Source organism: Trichechus manatus, unplaced genomic scaffold (assembly GCF_000243295.1).
Source record: "Trichechus manatus latirostris isolate Lorelei unplaced genomic scaffold, TriManLat1.0 scaffold00002, whole genome shotgun sequence".
Classification (NCBI taxonomy): Eukaryota; Metazoa; Chordata; class Mammalia; order Sirenia; family Trichechidae; genus Trichechus; species Trichechus manatus.
The window spans coordinates 36,201,584-36,216,696 of record NW_004443938.1 but is presented as its reverse complement, the minus strand read 5'-3'; the positions used below and the strand labels follow the sequence as shown (position 1 = coordinate 36,216,696).

The 15,113-nt window shown below is 40.4% G+C and overlaps 1 protein-coding gene across 1 annotated transcript; it reads right to left on the bottom strand.

Moving 5' to 3' along the window:
• Positions 1-423: 423 nt before the first annotated feature.
• On the bottom strand, positions 424-13,196 carry IL22RA2 (interleukin 22 receptor subunit alpha 2). The gene is made up of 5 exons (XM_004368970.2): positions 13,136-13,196; positions 9,420-9,555; positions 6,224-6,402; positions 2,414-2,583; positions 424-613 (listed from the first exon to the last, which is right to left on the bottom strand). Exons 1-5 carry the CDS (start codon positions 13,194-13,196, stop codon positions 464-466), a joined length of 696 nt encoding a protein of 231 aa, XP_004369027.1. The 3' UTR covers positions 424-463.
• Positions 13,197-15,113: the final 1,917 nt, after the last annotated feature.

Sequence of the window (15,113 nt, the reverse complement as noted above, 5' to 3'; positions counted from 1 at the left end):
AGCTACGGCTGCTAACCAAAAGGTCAGCAGTTTGAATCCACCAGGTGCTCCTTGGAAACCCTATGGAGCAATTCTACTCTGTCCTATAGGGTCACTATGAGTTGGAATTGACGGCAACTGGGTTTTTAAAATTCCTTGTTCTTAAATTTTTATTTTACTGTTTTAGAAGAAGGATTATTGTTGGGGGTTCAGAAATAAAGCTTTGTATTTTATAGAGTTCTGTGTATTTACTCTCTAACTCTTTTTAAATTCTAATGCTTTTTGTTTGCTTTTGTTTAAATAGAATTTACAAATGAAAGATAAAGGAAGAAAGGATGGATAAACAAAGAAGTTCCTAAAGTGTAATAGTAAACATTATTTTAAGAGAAAATAAAAACAACTTCAGATAAGACCCTTCAAAGAACGTGCCCTCCCATTCTCAGACAGCTCTCGATTTACGCATTGAGGAGAACCTAATACCATTTCACAGAATTTCCACGCATCTTTCTTCACTTCTCTGACTTCTCCTGTCTAACATGGGTTGATATATTTCAGCCATTATGCAATAGCCAGAGCGAGGTGTTAGACCTTCAATTTCAACAACTCTGTGAGGTCCTTCATATACCTTTTGCTCCTACACACAGGAATAAAAATCAGATGATAAATATTTTCAATAAGTCATTGATTTGCTCTATTTTTGTTAAAATTAATAAGTTGTACATGGATATTCTAGTAGTTGTACATGGGTATCCAATATTCTAGGTTTAGCATTCCTTCCTAGACACACCTCCTTGCTCCTGAACCCTAGGCCATAGTCTGGTAAAGAGACAAGTCAAGTGGCTGTGTAGGTACTTGTAATGGATTGAATAGTGTCCCCCCAAATATGTGTAGTAAATCCTAACCCCTGTATTTGTGGATGTAATCCCATTTGGGAATAGGATTTTCTTTGTTATGTTAATGAGGCCATATCAGTATAGGGCATGTCTTAAGCCAATCACTTTTGAGATATAAGAAGGGCAGTTTAAGCACAGAAGCAAGGAAGCACAAATGAAGAAAAACTGATGCCATGTGGAGATCACCAAGGAACCAAGGAAGAGAAGCTGAAAGAAACAAGGACCTTTCCCCAGAGCAGACAGACAGAAAGCCTTCCCCTAGAGCCAGTGCCCTGAATTTAGACTTCTAGCTTCCTAAACTGTTAGAAAATAAATTTCTGTTCATTAAATCTACCCACTGTGATATTTCTGTTATAGCAGCACTAGATAACTAAGACAACACTACATGCCCTTCTCCCTGATCGCTGCAGATTGACCCAGTGGCCAATCAGAGTCTGTTTTTCAAGAATTTGAACTGTGCAGAGAGCAGAATGGAGTAGAATTGTGGAGATAACCTTGGACGTGCAACATGTGGCCACAGAGAGAATGTCAGACAGATACAGAGAGACCCTTTAACATTTGCTTCTCCATTTCCCTTTTCCAGTCACTACAAAGCCTGGCTTCATTTCCTGCTTCTCCTTATAAAACCCCTCCCCTCCTCCCCTTTTTTTATTTGAACTCGTTTGAATGGATTTCTGTTTCTTACAACCGAAGGAACCCTTCCTCAGTTGGGCACCAAAAAGGGGGCATTCAATTAACCATCACACCAAGATAAAGGCATTGATGGTGGCCTATAATATTAGAGTGAAATTGGCACAATATAATGCTGTAACACAAAAGTTACTTTAAAATAAGATGTATAAAGTCCATAAAAATGAATATTTGTGGCAGTCTTATGGAATTAAATGTTACTAATACCAGTCTTTAGATATCCAGGCAAGACCACTCAGAGAAAGCACGCATACACACATACACCAAGGAAAAAACCAAACTATTTGCCAGAGTTGATTCCAACTCATGGCAATCCCATGTACGTCAGAATAGAACTGTGCTCCGTAGGGTTTTCAAGGCTGTGACCTTTCAGAAGCGGATCACCAGGCCTTTTTTCTGTGGCACCTGGGATGGGTTTGAACCACCAATCTTTAGGTTAGTAGTTTAGCGCTTAGGTGACTGCGCCACCTAGGGACTCCTACGTACATATGTAAAAACCAAAACCAAACCTGTTGCTGTTGAGTTGATTCTGACTCATAGCAACCCTATAGAACAGAGTAGAACTACCCCATAGGGTTTCCAGGGAGTGGCTGGTGGATTCAAACTGCCGACCTTTTGGTTAGCAGCCAGGCTCTTAACCACCATATATACGCACACACAAATTCTGATGGTGATGTCTTACGCTAATTAATATTCAATAAATGACAGTGAAAGAAAGAAGAGTTTAAAAACAGATAAGAAAAAATAAGAGGAGATAAAGTAGCAATCAAGAGAAATACTATATGGCCAAAATGTTAGTTAAATAAACAAAAGAAATAAAACATCAAACTTATCTATTCATCTGAACTCACCTTTTCTAGTGAGTTGTTAATTATAAACACTCGGTATACTAATTCATAGTAATTTTCCATCGATAAATTTCTCCCTTTTTGGTCTCTGTATGGTAAATTTGGAGCACGGAGACTCACCAACAAATATCTACCAACTTGTGTTATATTCAAGACTGGAGGATCCATTTTAGCTGGAGAAAGAACAGGAAATTTTGAAAAATTTAAAATATGCAATTATTTCACATGGCTACATTATGCATAATGACAAGTCATTATTAAATGCAGAGACTTGGCAAAAACCATTATGAATAGATATCTCTGACACCTAACAATACAAAATGCACAAATATCTGAGAAGTTTCTTCGAAGATAATTTTATATTCACCAGAACTGATACTTTTTTTTTCCCTGGAGGAAGTCAAAACTCCTTAACATGAAATTTTCATCTCTTGCCTACCTCTCCAGTCCTACCTTCTTTTCATAGCCCCTGCTGTCCACTTTTCTTCACTGTATTGTTATTAGTTGCCCCTGAGTCAACTCATGGGGACCCCATGCACAATGTAACGAAATGCTGTTGGGTCCTAGGTCATCCCATGATCAGTTGGGGATCTGATCATTGGCTGATTTTTTGGAAGCAGATCTCCAGGCCTTTCTTCCTAGTCTGCCTTAGTCTGGAAGCACCATTGAATTCTGTTTAACATCACAGCAACATGCAAGCCCCCACTGACAGAAGGGTGGTGGCTACGTATGAGGTGCATTGGCTGGGAATCAAACCCAGGTCTCCCTCACGGAAGGTAAGAATTCTACCACGGAACCATTCCTGCTCTCTTTCTTCACTACAGCAGCTGTCTTTTACTTCCTTATATTTGCCATGCTTCCTCCTTCTTCGACCTGCCTCTGCACAAGTAAGTTGCATGAAGAAATGGCCCAAATGCCCATGGTCTCCACTCCTGTCACATTACCTTCCATCTCCCAGTCTGCACTTATGGCCTCATGGGGAGTTCCTTATGATCAGTTGACTGAGGAAGAGAAAATTCATGCCTGGTTTACAGATGGTTCTGTGCGATATGCAGGCACCACTCAAAAGTGGACTGCGGCAGCACTATAGTCCCTTTCTGGGACCTCCTTAAAGAACAGTGATGAAGGTAAATTCTTCCAATGGGCAGAACTTCGAGCAGTGCACCTGGGTGTTCACTTTGCTTGGAAGGAGAAATGGCCAGATGTGCAATAGTATACTGATTCATGGGCTGTGGCCAATGGTTTGGCTGGATGGTCATGGACTTGGAAGGAACATGATTGGAAAATTGGAGACAAGGAAGTATGGGAGAGAGGTAGGTGGATAGACCTCTCTGAATGGACCAAAGAAGGGAAGATATTTGTGTCTCATGTGAATGCTCACCAAAGGGTGACCTCAACAGAGGAGGATTTTAACAATCAAGTGGATAGGATAATGCATTCTGTGGAAACCAGTCATCCTCTTTAGAGGAGGTCAGATGACAGCCCCATGCCATTTTTCTGGCAAGTGAGATAATAAGGCTACAAGTTTGTGCTATAAATTTCCCTTTTATCCTTCCCCACAGGGTCACTGTAAAGAAGATAATGGTAAGTACAGACCTTTGGACAATAGTGGACCCTGATCCTGAGTTGATGATAATCCTTGAGGACTCAGAATGCTACTGTGGGATCTTATGGAGGTCAGATAATAAAAGCAATTATGACTTGAGTCCCTTTCTCAATGAGATATACACAACTGGCAGAATCCATTCCCATTTTGGTTTCCTGATCTGCAGCATGGAAGTTATCATGGGATGAAAGGCCAAGTAGAAGCCCATGAAATTTCTACTTTGAATAAAATAGAAAATCAGAAGCAATACCATATCCCTAGGGTAACTGTAGAGATTAGTGCATCAAAAACATCTTGAAAGATACAGAGGTAGTGAGATACTGTCTCATTTAACTCATCTATTGGAACTATACCAAAAAAAAGGGTCTTGGATAATAAAAGGCATTATTGTAAATATACTTAGGTGGTGACTCTTAGATATATTGTCTCTTTTCTGGAGCCAATGAGCATAGCCTCTGATATATAACTGTTGATTTGAAGAATGATTTTTTCCTTCCTGTATCAAATAATTAGAAATTATTAGAACGTTTCTTTCACTTGATTTTCATTGTTGTCCTGTTTGTCTGCCATATATAGTCTACAAAGTCCCTGATCCTTTCATCACAAAATATCTTGTTGGTCAACTAAATTGATCACATGGTGTTGATTGCACCTGATGTGTCTAAAGTACTACGTATTGTAGATGTTTTAGTAAGGTACATGTAAACATAATGGTGGAGTTAGATATCATAAAACTTCAGAGAGTCCACTTACCTGAGGTTTGCTGGGACATTTCCTCTGAAGTGAAAAACAAGTTGCTTCACTTTGCAATTCCTACTGCTAAGAAAAGAGTCACTGAGCTTGTTGGGAACATATACCACATTTAGTTCTGCTACCCATTTCCGTAAGGTTTTGAGTGGAACCAAGAGTAAGAGACATATTTCCCAACTTGTCCAGGTTACAGTCAAGCCACTCTGCAACTTGCCATTTATGACCCACCATGTTGCTATAATGATTCTCAAAACTTCTGTGGCATTTCAAAATGCTATACAGAGGCTGTGGCAAACCCAGATCACAGGCCCCTGAATTTTCAGAGCCAAGTCATCCCCTCTTTAGCAAAAAACTATTCTTATTTTAAGAAACAGCACCAGGATTCTTTGTTACTGGGCCCTGGTAGAAACTGAACACCTGATCTTGGGATATCAAGGAACCATGTAACCTGAGCTTCCCATTATGAACTGGGTGTCCTCTGATACACCAAGTCATAACATGCACAGCAACATAACAGTGGTAATGGATTATATGAGCTCAGTCTCTAGCCAGCCTCAACATTATAGTAAGTTGCAAAAGTAGGTGGCTCGTCTTCCCAGTGCTCCTATACCTGAGGCCTTACCACTGCTTCTTCCCCTACAGTTATAGTCTCTTGAGGCGTTCCCTATGACCAGTTTGTGAGCCTGATTCCCAGAAGTTGGCACTGGCAAGAAGTGGACTGCTATAGCATTATACACTTCTCGGATGGTGGTAGGAGGTCTGGAAAGAAGTCTAGATGGGCTCTTAAGTACTAACATCCAGAATGTAAATATTTTTGTGTCCACGTGACTGCACAATAAAAGGTATCTACTAAGGAAGCTCTCAAAAACCTAGGTGCACACAGTGATAGTCTCTTTCCCCAATATCTCATAGTTGCTCGATGGGCTCATGAACAAAATGACTGTGAAAGGGATGGAGGCTATATATAGACTCAACAATATGGACTTCTTCTTACCAATGCTGGAGTGACCACTGTCACTGCTGAGCATCCAGCTTCCCAGTAAGGACATCCAATGCTAAGTCCCTAGTATTGTGCCATATCCTAGGGGGTCTTACAGATCTTTGGGGGTCCCTTCCAACCAAGAGGGGAAAGAGACACTGGAATAGACACTTTTCAGTTTATAGATTTGTCTTTCTTGCTGCAATGAATTTATCACAGCCCCCTCTAACAACAACAAAATAAACTTGTGCTGTCGAGGCAATTCTGACTCACAGGAACCCCATGTGTTACAGAGTAGAACTGCTCCATAGGGTTTTCTTGGCCGTAATCTTTACGGAAGCAGATTGCTAGGTCTTTCTTCCACAGTGCTGCTGTGTGGGTTTGAACCGCCAACGTTTAGTAGAGAGAGAAGGCCATGCTTTATGAGGGCTTTTTACGTGCAGGAAGAACAAGTGCAGGGAAACTCCATGGAACTCACTTTCAAACCAGGGAATAAACCGTGGAGTAATGCTCCAGGTGGAATGGATCTCAGCTGCGGCTGCTCTCACCCTCCCGTAATAAGGTTCTTGTATGTCCAAGGTTTCATTGGTAAGGTCACAAAAGAGTTCTTGAATACCCCAGCAGTCCTCTTTATTTGTCCATTGTCTCTGTCCATATCTATAAAAGGAGAAAAGAGGAATATTTGAGCTTCTTTTTTTTCCACTGAAGGAGTCTTCAATGTTTTTCAATCTATTAATGTTTTAGGCCAGTTGAAACCTGTCCTCTAAAATCAGTACCACTGTGAAGGCTTATGACTACTCTTTTTAAAAAAAAAAAAAAAAAATTATGGCTCTTCTAAAATATCTTTTAAAAAAATTCCTTCTTGGTAACCAAAATGATATCTTGCTGGAAGATGAACTCAACTCTGACACCTTTTGTGTCACTAACATAAAGTTGTTTTTTTTTTTTTTCAATACTTAGTGAAGAGTTTCTCTTCTGGTGTACCAACCAACTTCCATTTTTGAGTACTACCTCTCCACATCCTTAATGTTTCTGAGGTTTCAACTCTTTGTGGCTTTCTTTCCTTCTCATTAGCTTGCTGTTGAGTCATGGCTGATTCTGAGAATTTGCTGTCACTTTTCACCTCAAGTGATGCTTACCCATACACATATGGTTGATCTCTTTATTGAAAATACAGCAGAGGTTGTAGTGAGTGCTTTATAGGAAACTCTCTGTAACTTCGGACTGGAAGAGAGTGAGGGAAACCCATGAAAGAAGGGAGCAAAGCAAAGAGGTAGATAGATTGACTTCAGCCTGAGACTATGGGACGATGCAACAACAAAAGAGAAGATTATTGCTTCACTTCCTTACCAGCTGAAAGTCAAAGCAAATGCAACAAGATGGTGGAGAAAGAGAACAGGAACTGGGAATCTGGGGAGAAAGGCTTCCCAAAATACTTGTTGGACAACTTGAAATCTAACTTCCTAATAATATAATGAGGGATATTGTTGGGGTCTGCCCTCTATAAACCATATGATGACAGCAATTTCATTATATCAGAAGATAACATTAAAGCAAAACTAACAACATATATTGAGCATAATTTGATACTTTTTCATTGTTATTTATTAAGAGCAGTTGTCTTTGCTAGCTGAATTTAGCTATAATGTCTGGCTTCTCTTATAATGTGATACCTCATTTTTTTGTCCTACCTCAGATGGGACAGATATTAACAGTAGAACCATATGAACTGGATAAAACCTCAGTGAAAGACTTCAGAAATACACATTTGCACTGAGCTGTTGAAAATACCATATAGACAGAGATAGATCCAAGTATACTGAGGTGTGAAATTTACACAAGTTTGAGAGCTCTCTAAGAAAAAGAATTACAAATATAAAATTAAATGGGGCCCTGAAACTTAAGCTTCATGATAAAACATCCATTAAACTACTTACTACTGAATTTTGGACCTAATTATACTGCCTAAGGTGAAGAGCAACAAGCCCTACATCATATATGCTGGAAGCATCCCCAGCTATGAACAAATCTATTCTTGGAATGGAGAAATCTTTATTGTAAAGATTTGTAAATTTTACAATTGTTCCACAAAATATGTAGAGAAAAGAAGCAACAGTTAAAGACTGAGAAACTTCTGGAGATATTCCCTCTGAAATCAGAGAAGTTGTTATTGTTATTGTGGAGTAGAAATGCTCCATAGGGTTTTCAAGAAAGCAGATCGTCAGGTCTGCCTTCTGAGGAGTCTCTGGGTGGGTTCGAACCTCCAGTCTTTCAGCTAGGGACTCCAGAAAACCAAAGCCCATTGCGGTCGAATCGTTTCTGAGAAGTGAATTAACAAGAAACTCTAACCTAGTACCTCATATACATGTTAAAGCTGGATGATGAATAAGGAAGACCAAAGAAAAACTGAGGCCTTTGAATTGTGGTGTTGGTGAAGAACACTTAATATACCATGAGCTTCCAAAAGAACAAACAAATCAGTCTTGGAAGATGTACAACCAGAATGCTCCTTAAAGGAAAGATGGTGAGATTACATCTCACATGCTTTGGACATGTCATCAAGAGCGTTCAGTCCCTGGAGAAGGATACCATGCTCGGTACAGTAGAGAGTCAACGAAAAAGAGGAAGACCCTCAAGGAGATAGATTGACACAGTGGCTGCAACAATGAGCTCAAACATGATAACAATTGTGAGGATGGCGCAGGACTGGGCATTGTTTCACTCTGTTGTACATAGGGTCGCTATGAGTTGGAACCGACTGAATGGCACATATCAACAACTGAGTACCTACACTGTGCTGGAGAGACGTGTTACCAACATTGCCATGTGGGTAAAGTTACTGAACAAAAATTGTTATTTTGGTCCATATCTGCATCTGATTTTCTTAATTACCGATGAAAAATCATGGAAGCTGAACTGTAACATCTCCTGTCTAATACTCAGCTGCATGTCAAACTACATCAAAGGAGGAAGGGTCTTAAAAAAAAAAAAAAAAAACAGGAAATGGGTGAGTGGAAAAAACTGCCATTTGCAGATCAGGAGATTTCTGTTTCCAGTACTTGATCCAGGAAAAGAGTCGATCGTCTCTAAGTTTTGGCAACAGTCCAGCAGGGTTAGCCTAAAGATCCACATGAGAAGAACATGAAACAGCAAGTTGCAATTTGTGGTCATGCTTATAGGAGTCATTAATTTTTTTTAAAGAGTGTTCTAAATAGTAAATTCACTTTAAATATGGCATTAAGAGGAAAAACACCTATTGTATATACTTCTGTTTATGTTTTCCACCATTCCTGTTTCAGTGATCAATAGTTTCAACTTAATTGAGTACCTACTGGGTGCTAAACAATGGCTTCCAATGTTCATTCCACAAATAATGTATTGAGAGCCCAGCATGTACCAGGCACCGTTGTGAAGCCATGGAATGAGTCTGTAAGGTCTTGGGTGTTGTGTCTCCCAGGGATGAAGTACCTCCCCAACAGGCTGTGTATATATCATCATGAGTTCTGAGTCATCAGGTAGACTTCAGGGGAGATAGGTCACTTCTATTGCTACCTCTGCTTCTTCTCAACCTCTCTGAAACTGAAAAAAGCACAGATCCTAACATTCCATTGCATTCTAGAACACATCATTCCAGGGATCAAGTCTGTCAACTGGAAGAAGCTCAATTTACTTACGTTTTGTACTGCACAAAATAGATGTTGCGGTTGCCTGTAAGCACCTTCCCTGGCTGCCAGTGCAAAATATTGTGAAAATTCCTGGACAGAAAATGTACCCTCTGGGGCTTCAGAGATTCCTGGGCTGGCTGAGTTTCTAAAATAATAAGAGAAGGAAAGACATTAAACATTGATATAAGCACTATTGTTATTAGTAGTAGTTTTCAATGTAATATCTGCATCAGAATTCCCTGAAGTGTTTGCTATAAGTGCAGATGGTAGAGATGGAGCCCAGAAATCAATATTTTGAATCTTCGATAAGATGATTTTGATGCATACTAGAGTTTCAGAACAACTGTGTTCTAAACTATAAAAATACAAGTGAAATCCTCCCAGCCCGTTTTCTAAAGCTGTAGAGGAAGTCAATGGCAGTGAAAAATATTGTCCTTTGTCTCTTCCCAGATGGTAATGGAATATAATGACTGAGATGAAAGGCCTACACCAAGATCACTCACCCACCTTCCTAAGAGTCACTATATTACCATTACTCTGGGGCAAAATTTTGCCTGGGATCAATTTTGGCTGCAAGGCCTCAGTGTAGATTGCAGTTCCCCCTTTCTCAAGTTCTTTTTCCATCTCTGGATCCTGCTTCGTTGTCCTCCCTGACCTGATCTTCCACCACCTTCCACATTGCTTCTCCATACTGGCATCCTTGCTCTTGCTCCACCATGCCAAGTATAATCCCATCTTAGGGTCTCTGCTTGTCTCTTTCCTTTTCCTGGAATGTTCTCTCCCTGGGTAATACAAAGAGTTAATGTGCTTGGCTGCTAACCAAAAGGTTGGCGTTTTGAGTCCATCCAGATGCATCTCAGAAGAAAGGTCTGGAGACCTACACCAGAAAAATCAGCCACTGAAAATCCTGTGGAGCACAGTTCTACTCTGATGCACGTGAGGTCACCATGAGTTGCAGTCACTTGATAGCAGCTGTTCTTTTTCCTCTCTCTGGATTTCCGCATGGCTCATTTCTTTGCCTCCTTCAAGTCTTTGTTCAAATATCACCTTATTGAGATGCAGGAAAATACTCTAAGCCAATGATCTCACCTCTGATCTTTCAAGACTTTTTTCTTTTCTAGTAAGTGAGGCTCCTTCAGTATGGATTACACCTCAACGTAAGGAAAACAAAAATCCTCACAACTGGACCAATAAGCAACATGATGATAAACAGAGAAAAGATTGAAATTGTCAAGGATTTCATTTTACTTGGATCCACAATCAACGCCCATGGAAGCAGCAGTCAAGAAATCAAATGACTCATTGGGCAAATCTGCTGCAAAAGACCTCTTTAAAGTGTTAAAAAGCAAAGACATCACTGTAAGAACTAAGGTGCGCCTGACCCAAGCCATGGTGTTTTCAGCTGCCTCGTATGCATGCGAAAGCTGGACAACGAATAAGGAAGACCAAAGAAGAATTGATGCCTTTGAATTACGGTGTTGGTGAAGAATGTTGAATACACCACGGACTGCCAGAAGAATGAAAAAAATCTGTCTTGGAAGAAGTACAGCCAAAATACTTCTTATAAGCAAGGATGGTGAGACTTTGTCTCATGTATTTTGGACATGTTATCAGGAGGGACCAGTCCCTGGAGAAGGACATCATGCTTGGTAGATAGAGGGTCAGAGAAAAAGAGGAAGACCTCAGGGAAATGGATTGACACAGTGGCTGCAACAATGGCCTCAAGTACAACAACGATCACGAGTATGGCGCAGGACTAGGCAGTGTGTCATTCCGTGTGCATAGGGTCACTATGAGTCGAGACAGACTTGGTGACACCTAACAACAGCAACAAACAAGGCTGTTTCCTTGGGTATTTATTTTTTACCAACCAAATAGTGTTAATAGTTTTATTTTGTTTTTTGGACTTCCTTCAGTGATGGTATGTACTTGGAAAGAGTTGATTTCACTTACCAAAATCACTACCTGAGCAATCATATTTAATACATAAAAATTCCAGAAGTTTTCAGGAAATGACAGGCACAATTTCCTGAAGGCCTGCTTAGAGATGACCTGCTAACCTGGAAGTAGATGGTTCCATGTCCTTTATCCCTTCTGTGTACAGATTTCTTCCTTCATTTTTGAAACAACAATACCACCATTACCACCAACAACAATAGTCATAACTCACTCTGCACCAGGCACTGTGAGGGCCTTTACCTGCATTAGCTCGTTTAATCTGTTTGGCTCTTCTATGAGACAGAAACTATTGTTGTCTCCTTACAGACTAGACAACTAAGGCTTGGAGAGGTTAGGAAACTTGCCCAGCAGCAAATGGCGAAGCTAACTCCAGAGTCTGCCTCTTTCCTAGCACAGAAAACCAAGAGCAAAGACTTTCCTACCACCATAACATCATCTCCTTGGCAAATCATTCCTCAAAGCAACTACAATTTCATCTTGTTACTACATCATATTATTTCATTATTTTAGGGGAATTAAAAAATTATAAGGATCACTTCAAAACATATTTTCTGTAAATCACTGCTGTGGCAGCTCATTTTTGTTAGGATGGGTTTTCATCATCAGAGAGGAGGTAGTGGGGGAAAAACAACTAGAGGTTGAGGATATTCCTTCTTATTCTCGCTCTTATCTCCCTTCTCCTCCTAATTGGCATTCATTTAACATTCCCTGTATTTCAAGCACTGTGCTCAAAGTTTTACATCTTATTTAATTCTCACAACAACCAAATAATGAAAAAAACCCATTGCCATCATGTTGTTTCCGACTCATAGCAACCCTATGGGACAGAGTGGAACTGCCCATAGGGTTTCCAAGGAGCGGCTGGTGGATTCAAGGTGTCAACATTTTGGTTAGCAGCTAAGCTCTTACCCACTGCACCATCAGGGCTCCAACATTATTACATTTTACAGGTTGGGAAGAGGAGGAATAAAGAAGTTGTATATCTTGCCCAAGGTTACAGAATGGTAAGATGCAGAGCCAGGATCATTTTGGCAGCACTTGAATTCTGGCAAGGAGGGCTGAGTTGTTTTTACATATTAGTCTCTGAACAAGTGTTTAGTCTTGGAAAGTGACTTGAGTCTCTTACACTGACTGGTGCCCATCTCTAAATAGGATTCTAAGGGTCTTACTCAGAAGGATGCTGTGGTGATAAGATGCTCTATGCTCTTGAAGAGTTCTCTGTGAATACCAACAGGAAATTCTCACACGACGTTTATGGTCCCAACTCTGTGCCAGGCACTGCTCTGAGCACTTGGCATATATTAACTCATTTACTCTTCACAATGACCTGTGAGCCTCATTTTACAGATGCGGAAATGGAAGCACAGAAAGGTTAAGTGAATTCTCAAGATTACCTAGATAGTAAGTGGCAGAATTGAAATTCAGACTCGGGCAGTCTGGCCGAGGACTCTGTGCTTGTAACCACTGTTATAGTGACCCTCTAAGACAAAAGAAATTCTAAGGGAGAAAGAGATGGATGTACATTTGTCCTGTGTAAAATTTCTTGCACCTACTAGAGTGCATGCCCTTTAGGAGGTATCCATTAAATACATGTGAAACTAATCAGACTGCAGATAGTAACTGAACACTTGTCTTGATCGTTTAGTGACCAAAGAAAGCTAAACTTTTTACAAAGCCTACAAAAGAGCCAATGCCCTTTCTAACAGTCCCTTGATCAGACACAGATGACAAAGCCATGAGGGATTAAAAAGAAATCAAGCACTTACCTACTACGCCAGTCAGGAGGAAATTTATGAGGAAGCCTAGAAAGCAATGTTTAGACTTCATGGTCGTGAGTGTGACTGGCCAGACGACCAGTGTTGAGCAGGAAACTATAAAATTCTGAAACCACAAAAGTTTAACCAAAGCAAATGGTTCCTGGAAGCAAGTAAAATTTTATCTTGTTGCTACATCATTTTATTTTATTATTTTAGGAGAACTTAAAATATTGTAAGTATCTCTCTTCAAAAATCATTTACTATATATCACTTCTTTGTGGCAGCTCATTTTTGTTAAGAATGGGATCCAATAGCGATGAAAAAATAAAAAACAAGATTGGCAGGAAATTGTGTAAGGTGCCCCCAGCAGGCAGGGAGGCTGCCAGGACCCAGCCCGTGGCTGACAGGATGATTTTGAGAAATGTGCTTGGCAGTTGCAGCAGTCAGAGCCCTTGGCAGGGGTTCACAGCAGGTGAGGTCTCTCGTTCTGTTTCTTCCTTTTCTTCCCTGCGTGGTACCTCCCTGACTAGCCTCCATGGTGTACCTCATACCCTCCTGCCACTCTCTGGCTTTCCGAAGGGGCCACCCTATGATATTCCTTAGCCTTCCCCAGTTCACAGTAGCCCCACTCACTAATCCATCTTCCTTTTCCATTCCCACCCTCAGTTTCCACATCTCAATTGCAGTCTGGCCAAATATTTCAATTCTGTCAAGCCAAATGATTCCTTGAAAGTATGTGTGTGAAAAGGACAAATATTGTGTGATCCCACTTATGTGAAATATCTAGAATAGGCAAATGCATAGAGACCAAAGCCTATTAGTGGTTACCAGGGATGGGAGGGAGGAAGAAAGGGGGAGTCATTGCTTAAGGGGCACTGAGCTTCTGTTAAGGGTGATGGAAAATTTTACATATGGATAGTGGTGATGGTTGCACAACATGGTGAATATAATTGAAGTCCCTGAATTGTACATGTAAAAAAAGGTTGACATCACAAATGTTTTGTTATATATCTATGGATATATATAACACACACATATATATATGCCACAATTTTTTGAAAAATTTATATGTGGAGGACGATCATTTTGAGCTGGTACTCTTCCTTACTAGCAACAATGGGCTCAGACATAGCAACGATTGTGAGGGTGGTGCAGGACCAGGCAGCGTTTCATTCTGTTATACACAGAGTTGCTATGAGTCAGGGCCGACCTGATGACACCAAACAACTCTACCTTAGAGCTTTTTCATATCTTCTTTGAAATCTGCTCAAATCAGGTCAACTGTTTTTTGCCCATGATTCATTATAGCGTTTTTAGAGTACATGAAAGCACAAGAAAGTCACAACGATTGTTTTTTCTTAAAGAGGCTTTTTAGGTGAAAAGAGGAAATATATTCAGGCTTCTTTTTTCTCTTATGTAGTCTCTTTCAAGTTCTTGGTAGAATAACCCTTTTAGTAAGGAATAGTGATGGGTCCTAAGAGGTCCTCATTCATTCAGTCACTCATTTATTCATTCAATAACAATTTAACAAATATTTGTTGCCCTACCATGAGTTAGCCATTGTTCTCAGCACCAAGAATGAAGCATACCTTCTAGAAATTAACTTCTAAAGGGAGAAGTCGACAATAAAGAGCTGCGGCAGGTTGTAACTTCTATTAATCTTTCCTTCTTCTCCTCCTTCTGAAATGTGAGACAAAAAGTTTCAGAGGCCTGCTTGCATGGCCACTTTTCCATGCCCCAAGACTAGCCAAGACTAGGGCTGTAGGAAGAGAAGAGAAGAAATGGAAGAGCTAAAAGGACAGGGATAAGTGCCACTAATGTGGAAGAGGAAAAGAGTCCTCAAGCAGGTAGAGGTAAGGGTAACCTTCTGGGTGAATAAAGGAGCAGAGGGAAATTGTTCTTGAGTGCAGAACATGGCCTCCACCCCCACCACCCGGCATCTGCGCTGGGTGTTGTAGAGAACTTGTGTGCCTGGGACTGTGAAGCC

Excerpts from the sequence above, each read along its gene's own strand:
- IL22RA2 (XM_004368970.2), bottom strand. The coding sequence starts at position 13,196 with ATGAAGTCTAAACATTGCTTTCTAGGCTTCCTCATAAATTTCCTCCTG. Across the intron at positions 9,556-13,135 it reads CCTCCTGACTGGCGTAGTAG|AAACTCAGCCAGCCCAGGAA; the intron begins GTAAGTGCTTGA and ends TTATTATTTTAG. Across the intron at positions 614-2,413 it reads TTAACAACTCACTAGAAAAG|GAGCAAAAGGTATATGAAGG; the intron begins GTGAGTTCAGAT and ends TCCTGTGTGTAG.